This window comes from Thermothelomyces thermophilus, chromosome 1, assembly GCF_000226095.1.
Source record: "Thermothelomyces thermophilus ATCC 42464 chromosome 1, complete sequence".
NCBI lineage: Eukaryota > Fungi > Ascomycota > Sordariomycetes > Sordariales > Chaetomiaceae > Thermothelomyces > Thermothelomyces thermophilus.
In genome coordinates, this window is record NC_016472.1 from 8,431,826 (window position 1) to 8,447,688 (window position 15,863).

At 54.7% G+C, this 15,863-nt stretch overlaps 5 protein-coding genes across 5 annotated transcripts; 2 read left to right on the forward strand and 3 right to left on the reverse strand.

The window, feature by feature from the left end:
* Positions 1-1,681: 1,681 nt before the first annotated feature.
* On the reverse strand, positions 1,682-5,339 carry MYCTH_2298702 (uncharacterized protein). Its single transcript, XM_003660360.1, has 5 exons — positions 4,881-5,339; positions 3,260-4,815; positions 3,002-3,192; positions 2,700-2,947; positions 1,682-2,646 (listed from the first exon to the last, which is right to left on the reverse strand). Exons 1-5 carry the CDS (start codon positions 5,056-5,058, stop codon positions 1,808-1,810), a joined length of 3,012 nt encoding a protein of 1,003 aa, XP_003660408.1. The 5' UTR covers positions 5,059-5,339; the 3' UTR covers positions 1,682-1,807.
* A 212-nt stretch (positions 5,340-5,551) lies between these two features.
* On the forward strand, positions 5,552-7,486 carry MYCTH_2298705 (uncharacterized protein). Its single transcript, XM_003660361.1, has 6 exons — positions 5,552-5,692; positions 5,763-5,818; positions 5,870-6,093; positions 6,143-6,210; positions 6,269-7,025; positions 7,084-7,486. The coding sequence occupies exons 1-6, from the start codon at positions 5,639-5,641 to the stop codon at positions 7,245-7,247; spliced, it is 1,323 nt and encodes a 440-aa protein (XP_003660409.1). The 5' UTR covers positions 5,552-5,638; the 3' UTR covers positions 7,248-7,486.
* Positions 7,487-8,029: 543 nt separating this feature from the next.
* On the forward strand, positions 8,030-10,299 carry MYCTH_59997 (Six-hairpin glycosidase-like protein; the record flags this gene model as incomplete). The annotated part of the gene is made up of 4 exons (XM_003660362.1): positions 8,030-8,175; positions 8,243-9,468; positions 9,585-9,752; positions 9,828-10,299. The coding sequence occupies 4 exons, from the start codon at positions 8,030-8,032 to the stop codon at positions 9,932-9,934; spliced, it is 1,647 nt and encodes a 548-aa protein (XP_003660410.1). The 3' UTR covers positions 9,935-10,299.
* A 564-nt stretch (positions 10,300-10,863) lies between these two features.
* Positions 10,864-12,094, reverse strand: MYCTH_74026 (uncharacterized protein). The gene is made up of 2 exons (XM_003660363.1): positions 11,932-12,094; positions 10,864-11,845 (listed from the first exon to the last, which is right to left on the reverse strand). Exons 1-2 carry the CDS (start codon positions 12,011-12,013, stop codon positions 11,073-11,075), a joined length of 855 nt encoding a protein of 284 aa, XP_003660411.1. The 5' UTR covers positions 12,014-12,094; the 3' UTR covers positions 10,864-11,072.
* Positions 12,095-13,173: 1,079 nt separating this feature from the next.
* Positions 13,174-15,290, reverse strand: MYCTH_2298709 (uncharacterized protein). Its single transcript, XM_003660364.1, has 3 exons — positions 14,853-15,290; positions 14,440-14,760; positions 13,174-14,382 (listed from the first exon to the last, which is right to left on the reverse strand). Exons 2-3 carry the CDS (start codon positions 14,532-14,534, stop codon positions 13,386-13,388), a joined length of 1,092 nt encoding a protein of 363 aa, XP_003660412.1. The 5' UTR covers positions 14,535-14,760; positions 14,853-15,290; the 3' UTR covers positions 13,174-13,385.
* Between the last annotated feature and the right edge of the window lie 573 nt (positions 15,291-15,863).

A 15,863-nucleotide genomic window follows, 5' to 3' on the forward strand; every position in this document is an offset into this window, starting at 1 on the left:
CCGGCCTTCCACTTCCATCCGGCCTGAAAGTAAAAGGTCTCCATCAACACGGCAGAACTCTAGCACTGTAGCAGGTCGGCCCTCCATCTGAACTGCGGGCAAGGGCTCACGAACCTGCAACCATGCACAAGGGGAAAAAGATGATGCCCCACAGTTTGCATGTGACAGAGTCGCAGCCAAGCGACTGAGGGCAAAGAGACACCTGCGACGCCTCGGGCCCATAAACGAGATTTCTGACGCGGGAAGCCCAGACCAATGGGGGAATGTGTGGCCGACGGCGCGGCTGCACGAATCCGGGGAACTCTTGGCTCGTGAGTTGCAGCCCGTTTCTTGGCAATGTCGGGTCAGCCCGACCTCTCCGCAACACCCCTCAGCTGTCGTTCTCCAGATCCAGCTCATCAAGGTACCTGGTAGCTCTTTCAAAGTCATGATTGCTTATTTCAATTTCTTTTCTCACAAAACGAAAGCTGCAAGTAGAACTAGCTTGTTCCAGGCAACTACGTAGGATCTCTAGGTTAAACCTCTCCTCTTATCCGACCAGTTACTGCTGTGCCTAGGTAGAAAGCGCAGACCAGGCTCGACTCGAAATGACGAAATTCTCCCTTTCCACCCCGCTTTGCACCACAAGTACATGTAGTTAAACAAAACAGGCAGTCGCCATCCTAGCAACTTCTGAAGTTGTCAGTAACAGTTTCCGCCTACCACGGTAGAGTCGGGAGGGACGCCAGAGTCATCCCGTGGTCGGTAGGTGCCCGGCCTGTGGAGAAACGGCAAACCAGTGTTTCCTTGTATCATATATGGTATGTACCTCAGCTTCGTCGGATCAACACCACAAAATAATCACGCCACAGAGCGCAAGAAATAGTGTGAAAGATAGCTTGCCTGAGATGCGTGGGAAAGATTAATATTCATCGTACAGTCCACACAAAGACATCACGCCCGAAAGTCTGGACCGAACCAGGCACGTCATCATCGCTCACGCGGCATGTCCCGCAGCTGCAGGAACCATGATTGGCTGCCCACTTCAAGCTCACGCTGCGCTAGTGAGGGAGCTTGCCCCGCTGCGCATTTCCCCGCAAGCTTTGAGGAAGTTCCGCCCGTCTCTCGTGCGATCAAGATTATTTCACCATTCTACAGACCATTCAACAGACAGACGACAATTAGTCGGGCCATAATCATCCATCTTCTGGCCCCATTCGTGGTGGCTAACCCTTGGTCACGTAATGCTTCCGTCTCCTTAAAAATGCTGAGGTTGCGGAATTCGCATGCTCGCATTGGTCTGCTACAGGACTCACGGAATCTGCCATTGCTTCTCACACACTACCAGAATAATATGTGTGTGTGTGTGTGTCTGTGTGCGTGCCATGACGCTTAATGAAGTCAAGATCCGACGCAAGCCTGCGCTGGGCCTGGAAAGCTGTGGACACACAAGTTTGGAACAGATTACGCTACATGTACCAGTTATCAGTGTGTCTTTGCATTTAGTGAGCAGCGAAACAAGCAAGGTTGTGTCACCGGTGGCAAGTCCCGACGTTGAAGACGTTGCCTGGATGTGAGAGGAGCGCAACCACACGGATATCCATCCATGAACCCTTCCTACCGGATATGTGCACAGGAAGCTGAAACAATCTCAGTGTGGGACAACATCAGGAGGTATTTTATTATACCTGGTACTGTACAGAAGAAGGAATCGGATTGTTCCGACCTAGGAGCCAGTCTATATTGCGAATATTATGCCCGTATGATACATTCTAAAGCACCCCTTTACGCAAGGTCACCCGACTCTAGATACGAGTGAGATCAGCTTCTATTCCCCACCGGCACCGTTCTCATCAGTCCTCTTCAGCAGCACCTCGGCGACCGCCCCCTCGCAAACTGCCCGAGTTACGTCCTCTTCCACCTCAACCCCAGCAATGAACAAGGCGCTCACGCCCTCGAGTGCTGCGACAAAGACGCACAATAAGCTGGCAATCACAAAGTGACTGATGGTGGACCCAATCTCGAGCCACGAGCCCTCGTCCTTGACCACCCAAAAAAAGTACAGCGTCAGAATGTCGCTGATGGCCATGACCACCATGAACAGCGCAGAAGGCGCGACGCCCAGCCGCTTGTTCAGGATGCCAAGATTGGCCGAAATGAGAGCGAATGGGATCATCAGCTTGAGGATAAGCATGGCGCCTTGCGAGAAGGGGTCGAAGATGGGGATCAGCCGGGAAACGCTGTCAAGGCTGAAGGAGGAGACAGAGGCCACATTGCCCGTGCTGAAGAAGGCCGACTGGAAGAGGACAAAGAAGAAGAGTGCGACGCGCGCGTCGCGAAGCGTGAGCGGCCGGAAGGGCGAGGGGAGCGCCCGATTAGTCTCGGGTGTTTGAGATCTTGCGGATGTCGCACCGTTCGCTTCGGCGTGTGTTGTTGTGCCGTCAGGAGCGGGAGATGGGTGAGCTAGAGAAGAAAACTTGTAGACGGCATGCTCTAGTCGGACCCAGCTAACCAGGACGGCTGAGAAGGCCACGTAGAAGAGTCCTTCGTAGGAGATGGCCAGGATAACAAAGGTGGGGGCACAGGTCAGGAAAATAACCAGTATCCTGTGGAGGTAGTGGCTGTTGGGCTGTGCGCGGTGAGCCAACGGCATCAAGAATGATGATACTGTAACTGGTCAGTAGAGTCACTAGGATTGGGAGAGCATGCAAGAAACCTACCAAGCACCGCCCAACCGAGTATCTGGTTGCCACGGGGAAGTCCTTGCTTGGCTCGCAAAGACAGGGCGCTCGAACGGGTCACCACGATGGAAAGAATCGTCAGGCCGATTTGGATGCCCACGAGAGTCCTCGAGACATGCCTCCTCGGAGCCGATGGTTTGTCAGACCAAGCAAAGTCTGAGAGAACAAAGTCTTCCAGAACCAGGTACAAAATGCCGACAACAACCATTAAAATGCCTCCGATCATTCTGTGTGATATTGTTAGCTTAGTCCACACATAGGTTTGTAGTAGGGCAACAGACATCATGTTGACGTCCTCGGATGTCATGGCGGCTGGAAGGAGCGTGAAGGTGCTCATGGCGATGCACGACAGGAACCAGGTGATGGACAGGGCGGCGTGCTCTTGCAAGAAGGCGAAGCCATATGCAGCGGGCCAGAAAGCGCCGATGACAAAGAGTATGGTCAGAATCTCGCGATGGATATAACCCAGAGCCTACGCTGTAAGTCGGCACGGCATGCTCAGGGTGTCAATGTACTTTTAGGGGCATAGATAGACTTACCAGAGATTCAATGATTCCGACATAGACGGCACAGTTGAGGACCAAAGAGGCAAGACTGCCTCCGGACTGGATATGACCAAACAGCTCCTTGCGGCCTTCCACCAGGCTCTCCCGTCGCGCATACACTTCCTCCCAGAAAAACACAGGAAAGAATGCATATGCGTAGTAGGTCAGCGGCGACTTGGAGATAACAAACGAGGCGTAGAGCGCCGTCAAAGCGGAGGTTGAAGCAACAATCCCGGCAAGAGTCCTGGAGGGCTGGACACGGCTGTGCAGCACATGAAGATCGATGACAGTGGTGAGGGCATATGCCACCCAGCCCAAGTAGCCCACTGTGATGAGAGCCCTCAAGAATAGCCAATCATAAGTCTGCAGGTACCGGAGGCCGCCGAGGCCGACCTTCATAAGAGCCGCTGACTCTTCAATGGCTTCCTCGTAGCTGCCGACGTCAATGAGTTGCCGGATGTGCGCCACCCGGCTTTCCGCGTCCAGGCCTTCGGCGCTCAGGGGGCCGTATGGCCGGTATCTTAGCTCTGTTGCCTTCTTCTTCTCTTCCTTGACGCGGTATTGCTCGAGAACCCCCTGCGTGTTCACCAGCGACGCCTCGGCCTTTTCCTTCAGACCAGCTGTCAGAAAAGAGAGAGGCAGCTCGCCCACCGAGTTCGCCGGGAACTCCGCACCAATGAGGTAGGCCATGAGCGCGGCCACATCAGCCTGGGAAACATCATGTCGCCTAACATGATCCAGATGCCAGTCGGAAGAGTACTCATCATGTCCCGGTGCGACTTCTCCGGGGTAGAGTTGAGGCTTGGCAATCCCTGCCCCCCAGGCGATCAGAGGAGTTCGGGTATTGTCAGGATGGCCGTCTCCGTGGCTGCCCCAGTCACTCATGCCGTGGTCAGCAGTAAAGATGAAGGCGGTCCGGTCGTCGCCATAGAAATCCTTCATCAATTCGGCAACCTCCTGGACTCCCTTGTCGACCACTTTGATGTTGTGGAGGTACTCTTTCGAATAAGGCCGATGCGAGTGCCCGGTTGTGTCCAGCCCCAGCAAGTGAAGGAAGAAAACAATCTTGTCCTGCCTCAGCGCGTCGTTGAGCGCCTTATCCGTCCGCGCCTTGGCAAAGAAGTCCTTCACGTGGTCGAACACCCACAGGTCCAGTACGAGGGCATCAGACGAGAAGTCCTCCAGCTCGGCCCCGTACGTGAAGGCGTCCACCCTGCCGGGAACAGCGCCATGTTGAAACATGGGCAGGATGTCGGGGCTCCCCCAACTCCATGTGTGCCGACTGCGGTTGAACACACTGTCGAAGTTGACGGGATTCAGTTTCCAGCCGGTGGTGACAGCCGAGACATCCTCGTAGAGGCCAGCAATGAGAGCCACATGTCCGGGTCGCGATTCGGTCGGCACACGCGTATGCGAGACACCAAAGGTGCCCTCTTGCAGCACTTTGGAGCGCAGAAACGGGGCAAGCGGCCTCGGCACAAGATCATCATCGTTCTCGGGGTAAGGTTCAGGGTGGAACTGAAACGCTTTATCGGCTCGCAATCCGTCTCCTGTGCATGGATCGGTCAGCAATTGACTCCGTCTGCGAGCGCACAAGGGCTTTTGCTCCACGGACCTACGAAGAGCACCAGGCGGTCTGCGGGCGGACGAGTCGATGGTGCCCTTTCGACTTGGAACAGGCGCATGCCCGACACGATCGGGCTAACGAAGTAGATGTCAAAGATGGAATATATATACACGAGGTGGAAAAGAACGGCGATTGCCAAGAATCGAAATCGCGGAAACGACGCCATCTTCTTTTTTTTGGCCCAGCGCGCTGCGCCGCGCCGGAACTACGCCGGCGACAAGAAGTTGAGGCGAGGGTGCGGTGGAACGGGAGCAGTGTGCACAAGAAACGAGCTGAATTAGATCGGCAAGACGGCAGGTATGAAGCAAGTCATGGCGCGACCGTGAGGCGAAGGACCGTGGGAGGTGTTCGTGGCACCTTTGGAACGGAAGTAAGCGTCGCGATGCAAGATTGCAGTGGGGTGTTGATTTTGGCCCGCCGGGCACCTTGAAGGTCCGTCGAAGCTTTCGTTGGCTCCGTCGCGTCCTGGTCCAGGCCCCCAATTTTTGGGGCGAGCGAATCACCGAGCCGGCGTTCGACACAGGGGTTACAGGGGCCTGCAGCCACTTCGGTCCGCGGCTGCAAGGGGGGCCCCATTCGTCTCTCAGCAGCGAAACGTGACTTCGCGCTACGACGCCATCGGCTCTTTTAATTGGTTTCTGGGTCGCGCGTCGCGACTTGTTCTTATTACTCCGTAGCGCCGATCGCAAACCACATCGACCTCGAGGCTTTGCACGGCCGAATCCTGCAAATCTCGCAAACTCACAATGGATAGCTACAACAAGTTCTTGGCCGAGAATGTCCTCACCGAAGATAAAGTGGTACGAGCTTTTCCATCCCTAGACGCGCATCCACGGCGGCCCTCGATTGACATCAGTTCCTCTTACCCAGATAACTTATCGGTTGCTGAGCCGGGCGCTCAAGGTTCATGTCAACACAGCAAAACAGTATGTGTGGGCACTCAGTTTGAAAGCCAGATAAAAGACTAACACTCTCAGGATGCTTTACGAGTTCCACCGGAACCAGAATGCGAAACGTCCTGGTGCCGTGCATGCCACGTATTTGATCTACGGAACCAAGAGAGCTCCTGACAAGGCGCCGGCATCGCAGCATGGGAACGATGGCGATGTCGAGATGGCAAGCTCGGCACCCGAGATTGAATCGTTCGCCGAGGTCGTCCCTACTCTCACCCTTTCGCTAGTGCCGGAAGGGCAACTCAGAGGTTGGTAGTCAGCGTCGAATATGCAGCACTTCGGCTCACTAGATTCAAGAAACCCTTGCGGAATATGAACAAGTCAGCTCGATACACATCTACAGCGTCGGACCGCATCCGACAAAGGTCAGACAGAAACCCTCGCACAACATTTTGAGATGATTAATACCTAACCATATCGCAGGACATGGCTCTGCTCGTCGATGCAGCAAACCAAGTACTTAGCCTGAGCTCGGGCGACGACTTGAAGAGTCTCGTTCCCATCACCAACCCTAAGGTGCGACGTAGAGAGCGACAGGGGCCCGGGTTTAGTGCTGCGGCTGCTGCTGCGAGGACGCAGGCCCAAGCGAAGCTCACGTCGTCAAACGCTGCGCAGCCAAAGGCCCCAGAAAGGGTCAAGGAAGTTTCAAAACCTGCTCCACCCGCTCAGGAGACGACTGACAAAGGTTCTTCTTTGGGGCCGACGAAAAAGCCCGCCCCATCGTTGAAGCGTGGCCCAAGTTCCGGTATCATGCAAGCCTTCTCCAAAGCGACGGCAAAAGCAGCCAAAGTTAAGAAGGAAGCAAATACACCACAGGCCACAGCGCCGGACAGTGAGGAGCCGAGCGCGCAGCCACTGTCCGACGATGGCGAGGACGACGATGAGTTGCCACAGCCGAAACCGCGCAGCGGATCAGCCTTCAAAACCAAGAAGCAGAGGGAAGAGGAGCTGAGACGGATGATGGAGGAAGAGGACGAGGAAGAAGAGGCGTCAGATAAGGCAGAAACACCCGAGGAAGAGCCCGTGGAGGAGGTAATGGAGGAAGAACCCCAGGCGCCGGAGCCTGAGCCTGTGAAGGAGGAGGAGACGGAAGTTGTTGCTGTTTCTGCCAACGGTCGGCGGCGGGGCAAAAGACGGGTTATGCGTAAGAAACAGATCATGGATGACCAGGGGTATCTTGGTAGGTCGCACGAATACCTGTTCTGCTCCTCCTTTCAACTTGCTAATTTCTATAACAGTCACTATTCAGGAGCCTGGTTGGGAGTCCTTCTCAGAGGATGAGGCGCCCCCGGCTGCGAAACCGAAGACAACGAGCTCGGCTCCCTCAATGCAGACAGCAAAGCCAAAGAAGTCTGGTCAGAAAGGCCAAGGCAGTATCATGTCATTTTTCTCCAAAAAATAACGAAGTTGGCGAGTAGAGGGCATTCGGGCTAGCTGATAGCGTCTTGTCACGAGTTGAAGAAAAACAAAGGTCATGTCTCGTTTTCCCCTTCCTCTTTGGATCCCTTCGCACTCAGCTGTTTCTTTGAATTGTCCAATGTTTCGTGATGTCGAAGGCCGAACCAATGGAAGTTACAGGCCAAGGTCCTTAAAAGGGATAATATTGAGCTTGTGCGCTTCGTGCTGCCTGTATAAGGCAATGAACTGCGGAGTTACATACTGTGCAATACCGTAGCGTAGCGTACAATACACGAAGAGAATGGGCTGAGCTGCAGCACATCCCCCGGATTTTGATAGTCAGGGGTCCATGTGCACTAACTAACTACACTAGTGAGTTCCCCGCCCTGCACTAGGTACTGGTGTAATCCGTATGTAAGGTACTGCACACTAGGTATATAGTTAGTAATCCGTACTTCCAAACGGCTGTAACACGACCCCACAGCACATCGGCTCACCAGGCCAACAATGGCAGGGCGCTAACACATGCAACATCCAGTCCCACGACCAACTTGAACTTGCTTTTGTAGGTTACCGGGAGATCCAATCTAGGGTTCACCCTTTATCCCCGCTCGTCGGTCAAATTGTACGAGACACGATTGACAGGGATGGGGATGATCTACTGAAGCTTCAGAGCCTCCCGGCCGCCACGGTGCTTCCTCTCCTCCCCGTCCTCCTCTCCGTCGTTTCGAACTCCCGCTGCTTGCTCTCGTAGGTGCAGCTGCAAGCGCACAGCCTCCGGCAATAATGCATCATCTCCCGTGGTACGCGTTTGTCGTGCCGCTGCTGGTGCCCGCGGCCGCTCAAGGCTTCAACGGTGGCCAACAACGATTGACGGACACGGGCGACAAGGAAGCTTGTCCCAACTACGCCAACTATGCTACATTTCCTCAGTGAGTGGCATTCTCTACCGTCCCGACAAGGTCGCCTTTGTTCGTTCTAAGCTAACGACCGCAAAAGCCCCCCTCTGAGCGAAGGGCCCCTCAAACTTCCCTTCCAGCGGCCGAATCCCGACTGCAGGACCTTCCAGTCAGACGCTATCGAGCAGGTCATCAACGACATCACCTCGCGGATGAAGGACCCCGATCTCGCCAGGCTGTTCGAAAATGCATTCCCCTCTACTACCGATACGACGGTTAAGTTCCACACGGACGGGAAAGACGAGAAGATCAAACAGAAGCTGCGCCGCCGGAGGGAAGAGAACGCTTGGGTGGACGATGGCGAGTGGGAAGGGCCCCAGTCCTTCATCATCACCGGAGATATTCTGGCTGAGTGGCTCCGGGACAGCGCCAACCAGCTGAAGCCATACCAGGCCCTGGCAAAGAAGGACCCGGCCATATTCAACCTGATCCTGGGCGCCATCAACACGCAAAGCGAATACGTGATCCAGTCGCCCTACTGCAACGCGTTCCAGCCGCCCCCCATCTCGGGGCTGCCGGTGAGCTACAACGGTCAGGACGACGCCGTCCATCCCATCTACGAGCCCAGCTTCGTCTTCGAATGCAAGTACGAGCTCGACTCGCTCGCCCACTTTCTCGCCCTGGGCAACGAGTTCCACCGCCACACGGGCAGCCGGGCCTTTCTCAACTCCCGCTGGTACAAGGCCGTCAACACTATCCTCTCGGTTCTCAGCGCCCAGAGCGAGAGCACTTTTGACCCGGAGACGGGTAGCTACCAGCACAACATGTACACCTTCCAGCGGAACACCAACACGGGCACCGAAACCCTCAGCCTCAAGGGCATCGGCAACCCGCTGAACAACGGCACCGGCCTGGTCCGCTCGGCCTTCCGCCCCAGCGACGACGCGACCATCTTCGGCTTCTTCATACCGGCCAACGCGCAGATGGCCGTCGAGCTGGGGCGCACGGCCGCCATCCTCCGAGGCTCGGCCGCCGACGCGAAGCTGGCCGAGACGCTCGAGGACTGGAGCAAGCGCATCACGGAGGGCATCTGGGAGCACGGCGTTGTCAGCCACCGCAAGTACGGCGACGTGTTCGCGTACGAGGTCGACGGCTACGGCAGCGCCCTGCTCATGGACGACGCCAACTACCCGAGCCTGCTGGCCCTGCCGCTGATGGGGTTCGTGAGCGCCGACGACCCGGTCTACCGGAACACGAGGCGCATGCTGCTGGAGAAGACGGGGAACCCGTACTTCTTGACAGGGAAGGAGTTTCGCGGTATTGGCGGTACGTTACCTTCTTCCCCCGTCTGCCGGACTCGGTTTCTTATCCTCCGGGTTGAAGGAGGGACGCTTGTGTTTGTGGGCTTGACGAATGGCTGACCAAAATCGTCATCTATAAAGGGCCCCATATTGGCCTGTCAAACGCGTGGCCCATGAGCCTTCTCGTGCAGGCGCAGACGTCGAACGACGATGAAGAGATCATGGGATGCCTGCAGCTGGTGCTCGAGTCGAGCAAGCTGGGGTTGATTCATGAGAGCGTCAACGTGAACTTAGCTCAGTCGTACACACGTAAGTCGCCCAAAAAGTCCTTTTTGGCAAAAGAATGATCTCCTGCGATTACGGTGCTGATGTGAATCAACGTAGGGAGCTGGTTTGCCTGGGCGAACGGAGTGTTTGCCGAGACCATATTGAATTTGGCCAAGCGAAAACCTCACCTAATATTTGAGGATGCGAGATTGTTTGAGTTATAGTCGAGTTCCATAATACAGTTCTTTTTGCAGTCTCTTTTCCTCTCGTTGGACTTCAAGGTCCGTATGTCCGTTACTAGTCTGCTAAGGACGCAGTCAATATGTCAGCGGCCAGCTCCGGCTGTATTTTTCCTTTTTTTTCTTTCACTTTTTTGGCAGGGGGGTTCTCGGTCATTTGTTGTGGCGTGGCGCGTGGGACTTCTTCACAGCGGTTGATTGCAGTTAACGGTTGCTGTTACAGGATTTGACTGTCTGTGGGTCAGATCTGACTGACCCACTAATAGGGACGACGAGCCAGGGTCAACATGTATTTAGACAGCTTCTCTAAGTGCCTCTGGCACTTAGAAGAATCAACGCTTTCATCACCTACTTCTGCAGACCCTACCAGTTGGTCCAGGAGTGCCGCCCACGGCGCGAATACCGCTGTGGTGTCGTACCTGTTTGCAGCCTTTCTGAGCTGTACTGATTTGCAGCCACCGAGCTGTAGCAGTTGCCATGATGTATTTGCCCGCTGAATTTGACCCGGTTGAGCTTGGTAGAGGCCCAACTCGGGAGTTAGGTGCGTTGTATTGTGTCTAGGGCTCGCCCCTCGTGTCAGCTTCCCATCACGTTGAGTTTGATGGGTTTTGCCTCTGAGGTTTCGGCTCGGGTTTGTTCCTTGTTCTTTACGAGTCAGTCAAAAGCTATAATCGCATAATGCTACCAGTTCATAACTACTGGTCCTCGGGATTGATTTGTTTCCAGGAATCTTGCGCCTGATCAGGCCTTGGTTACGGAGATGCCTGAGATAACGTTGTCAGCAAACGCTCAGAACACGTCGGCGCATGTTCTCCTACTAGCCGGCGAGAAGGTTAATATGTGCAGAAGCTCATTCTCAAACCATACTTGAAGAACCATGAGGAGAAGCGGTGTGCCCTCAAAACCAACTTTATAAATCAAGGACTGTCAATTGACTCTTTCGCTTTCGACATATGATTCCTCTAGTACATTCCGTTCTTCCCATGTAAGAGTGCCTTCAGACGCATCTAATAAAGATAACCCACCACTAAGAACCCCAACGCCATGGCCTGCTTGCTCTAGCTGCCTCTCATATACCATGTTCTTCCCCGTCACATGCCACTTTTAGCGTGTCTCTCACGCCCTACTGTATCTGCTTGACTAATTCGATGATCAGATTCGCAATGGTTTGCGACACCACCGTCGATCTGGGGATCTCATGACCACCGCCGTGGTCATACTCCCTCCGGTTTGAGCAGAAGCCCGCCAACTGACACGCGGCTGGGAATCGCGGGTCCTTGGCACCCCAGATATGCACAGTGGGCATTCTGATAAGCAGGTCCTCGGGCAAGTTCGATAGGTCCAACCCAAACACGTTGCTCTCCTTGGGCATTTCGGCGTTTGCTGGGTCATGCACCATTCCCGTCAAATTGTCCCAGGTGGTCGCATGGCCGGGCTTGATATCATCATGGCGCTCCGCCATACGCGCGAGAGCCTGGGTCCTGTTCTTTAGCAGGTCGCCCGTCTTCTGATTAATTTCCTTGGCCTCCTCCGACACCTCAATACCCAAGTACTCCAGGACCGAGAGGGGGATGCCGCCGCAGATGAAGACGGCTGACTTGAAGGGGAGGGGGGTATTGGGTGTCTTGCGGGTGTGGAAGAGGATATAGCTGGCAATGAGCGAGCAGCCTTGAGAGAAACCCATGAGTATGTCGTAGGGGCCATGCTTCTCGAGATGCTCGTCGAGAACCTCGAGAGCATTGCGTATGTTGTCTACTGTCGGGGTTTGCCACCAACCGAGGTGATCGGACTTGAAAAAGATATCTGTTGCGGGGGCCGGGTTGGTACGGTGTGGCGCGTCGAGGAATTCAAAGACGAAGGCATCAGGAAGCTTGGAGCGAAATGCGGCTGAAATGACTTGTCAGGAAGCCGAGCACAATCAAAGGGCAGCAAGGTCGAATTGCCAACCCACCGCACGGAGTTGGGACAAAATGAGTGCTCACCTGTCTGAGATTGGAAAATTCGGCCACTTGTGCCCATGCCGTGGAGGCCGAGAACCTTGATTACGTTGGACTCCCCTGCCATTGTGACGGCGCGCGTGGTTGTGATTCAATGGTCCAACACCGTTGCGAAATGGTTTCGCTACCATTCAGGAAATTCTGGAAGTCCAGATGCCTTTGTTTCAATATCCGGAATGTCTTTCGAGAAGCGTGGGAGAAGGGCCAGGGCCCACCGTAAGATAGTCGGGATTGACGAGTCCGAATGCGGCACATTGCAGTTTCCCGGCTCGGGCTAATTCTCTCTCGATGCGCCTTCTCTTGATGACATCGAAACGATGCAGGGGCTGACTGTTATTCGGAATCCGAACAGTCTTGGCAGGCAGGTCCACCCACCTTGCTAGTTATTGGGCGGCGAACTGCAAGATGTGTTGCATCATCCGGAGATGGAATAATGCCAGTAGTACTGCAAGAGTTTGGGAGCAGCCTTCGGGTTTGGTCCAGAGAAGCCCGATTCGAGAAAGGACGGGCTCTATCATAATCCCAACGTGGAAAGAGAGGTCAGCGGATAGTTAACTGGCCAACCGATGAGTTCTTTTGCACCAGACTTGTGATTTCCTGCCACTGTAATTAATCCGTGATAGCTTCTGTTTGGAGCAGAGACGAAGGTCATCCCGAGCCACCGGGTATTAATAATAGCGTGATGCCATCTCCCTACCAACTTGAAGCAGAAACATGAAGGAATAATACTCCCCAATCCAATGGGCGTTGCTCCCCTTATCTTCCAGGCGATCGTAAGCGATTTGATTATCATTTCTCTCCCTTTATGATTCGGGTTACGCATCATAATTACTGGTCCTGGAGCGTAGAATAATCGCTAATACTTTTGCCTATTGCGAGGTGTGCGCGGGAATACGGGCAGCGGGTCCCCGGCGTGACGCCGAAGACGCGCCGTAGTGTCGTTTGTACCTCCATCCAAGTGACTGAGGCAGTGGTTCCTGACCATCAGATATTATCTCCCACTTATCCGATGTAACAATTTTAAAAGCTCACAGCTAAAGCCGAACTACCCTCATTTGATAAACATATCCTTTCCAAAGGCAACTCCCGGAAGGCCGATAACCCTCCCTATGGGGGTTGGCTATGGCTTCTGCCTGTCCTGGACTCTAGGGATGCTGTCATCTAATACTTCACCACTGAGCTCCGTTTCTGATCGGACTTAGACCCCGGGCCAAATCGATATCCGACTGAGCAGCTACCCACGGCCCACCGACAGTGCCTTCGGTACAATTGCCAACATTTTTAGCAGCAGCATAAGGACCTGAGACAGACCCTCCCCGTCCCTGTCCCCTTTGGCGCTTGAGCACCACCCTTCTACTACCACACTGCAATCGGCACTCTTTGCTTTCCTTCTTGGGGTCGGTCTGGGCTCCAGATCCTGGGATCATCTTGGTGCTATATCAAACTTTGTTTCCGGTTTCACAAACGCTTCCGGTTCGGGGGAATATCTCTGCATTGGTCGGCGGAGGCGGATTGAACCGGAAGCCATCGGGTTTTTGGAGGATGGGTGGTGGCCGTGGGAGCGGGTGCAGGGGGCTTTTAGGTCTGCTGCCACCGCCATTGCTGCCGCTGTGAAGGCTTGAGGGTGTGTGATCGGACTTGGACGAGAGGTTGTTGCGGGACAGACAAGAGAGGCTTCGAACCGGTTCAGGATGTGCCCCGGTGGACAGGAGGTTCCGCCTGAGTGTTTGAGGGCCATGCGCGTATGGGCCTGCGGTCGAGCTCGGACTCTCGTGCGTGGATGCTGCATCGGGCAGCTGAGGTTCTATCTGGCCGGGCGCGTGGGGTATTTCGGCCCGCCCGCGTGGAATCTGACGGGAACGGGACAATGGTGGTTCGTAATATCCTACAGGCCTAATGGCCAGTTGTGGTGGCAATTGAAGACTGAATTTTGGGGCGTGTGCTTGGCCTGTCGAGAGTTCTGCGTGATCGGGAGCCGGGTGCCCGTGCTCGCTGTCGCGGTAATCCGGGGGTAATTTCATGTCCGCCTGGGTCAGGTGGTTAAACGGATGAGACGAGGCGCCTGGAGAGACCGGCACCTCGGAGCTGCCGGGGATGAGACCTTGGGTGTCAAAGAATTCCGCTCTCAGTTTCTTAAGCGTCTGGTTCCGCCGATAGCGCCTGCGGAGCGCCACGTAGACCCAGAGCAACATACCGGCAAAGACGGCGCCGCCAATGATGGCGCCAGCAATCCCTCCAGGAGATACGGCAGCCCTATCAGCGTTTACGGCATACTGCATGGCAAAGACGGTGTCTGTGACGGTCACGGTAGGTATGGTTGCCCTGGCCCCCGCTGCGTCGCTAGCAGCCGGCGGTAGTGTCGTGGTCGCTGTCGCTGGGAGGGTGCTGTAGCACGGCGTTGCCCCTCCTAAAGCGGCCGTCCAAGGGGTAAAGGCACTATGAATCAAGGGTCAGAGGTCGGAACAACATTGGCAAGAGGCCCCAGGGGCGTACTTGGGGCAGCAACTTCCGAAAATTGCATAGTAGTCTGCCGGGCATTTTTCCATCACGGCGTCTCTGGCGTCTCGTGGTTGTGGATATACGCCCATGGAGGTAGTTACGGGAGTAAACGGACAGCATTCTGGCTGGCTATCCATGCATCCCATGAACAAGACATATGATGCGGTTGGCCCATCGTCGATGAGCGTGTATCGTGCAGCCGCGCAGTGGTTGCTCGTCAGCGTTCCGCTTGCAGAGACCAGTGAATGCACGGTATCTGTCGAGAGGGACGAGGAGGCGGCTGTCTGTGATGTTGTCCGCGATGGGAACTGGGGACTAAGAAGCGAGACCGGTTAGTGATCTGCGACCTTGGAATTGACTATCTTACAGATACGAGCGTCGGATTGAGGCTAAGACTTCTTTCTTACCGATTCATTGTCACGGCGTTTCCTGAGAGTGTGTTGAGCTACTGACTGCATCGCACCGTGACTTGAACGAAGCCCAATAACGAGCTCCCTTCCTGAACTCGTAATAGGATGTGTGGTTCGGGTGGATCGAGAAGATGACTGATCGACGAGGATACAGGTCTGACTCGGTGATTCCGAGGAAAGAGTCGGCATGGTGCCACATTGATTTGGGATGATGCAGCACATTCGACCTCGCCGCTTGCCTGCGAGCGAACTGACCAGGTAACGAGGTTGCAGGACTGTTTTACTCCGGCAGTAGATGCACATATACTGTGCGTTGAGAGCGAGGAGCAGCCCTGATAGCCAACGACAATGGTCTTCGGCCAGGCAGTCATGCGCAAGTTGCTTCATAACATAAATAGCCAGGCGCTGCAGGCACAGGGCTGATTCGGGCAATACGTACCACATAGGTATACGCACCTTCTAATATGCAAATGCGGAAGGAATTTGTGGGAGGAGATGGTGCGAGACCTGCCTGGGGGATCATAAATTCCGCTTGACATATCACCTCTGCGGAATGTGATCGAAACCCGCAAGCGGCGACGAGTGCAATTCAAACCAGGTATCTTTGCAACGGAAAGTATAATTACCTTAATAGTCCTGCTTCTCCGGTGCACCCCTCGCCTTCTTACGTTTTGAAGATGGCCACGAGGGAAAGCATCTGCGTGGAAAATGGTAGCATGCAAAGAACACTCACAACGCGGACTCACACTTGTTTAAGAACACAGCGAGTCTTACTGCTCGCGCCGATATCCAGTTTCATGGAATGCGATCCGCCACCTGGGCTTGTTGCACGGCGTGCTTCAGCCCATCCCGGTGTCCCGAACCCAGAATGGATCAGGTATTGAACCTGTTCTACAAGCTGAGCGGCTATCGGCGGCTGGGAAAAGGGAAAATGTGGAAGATAAAGTTTGGGTGGTGTATCAGATGTTGAGGCTGCTGGTTGGCGTTTTCAGAGTAGCGATAATTAGT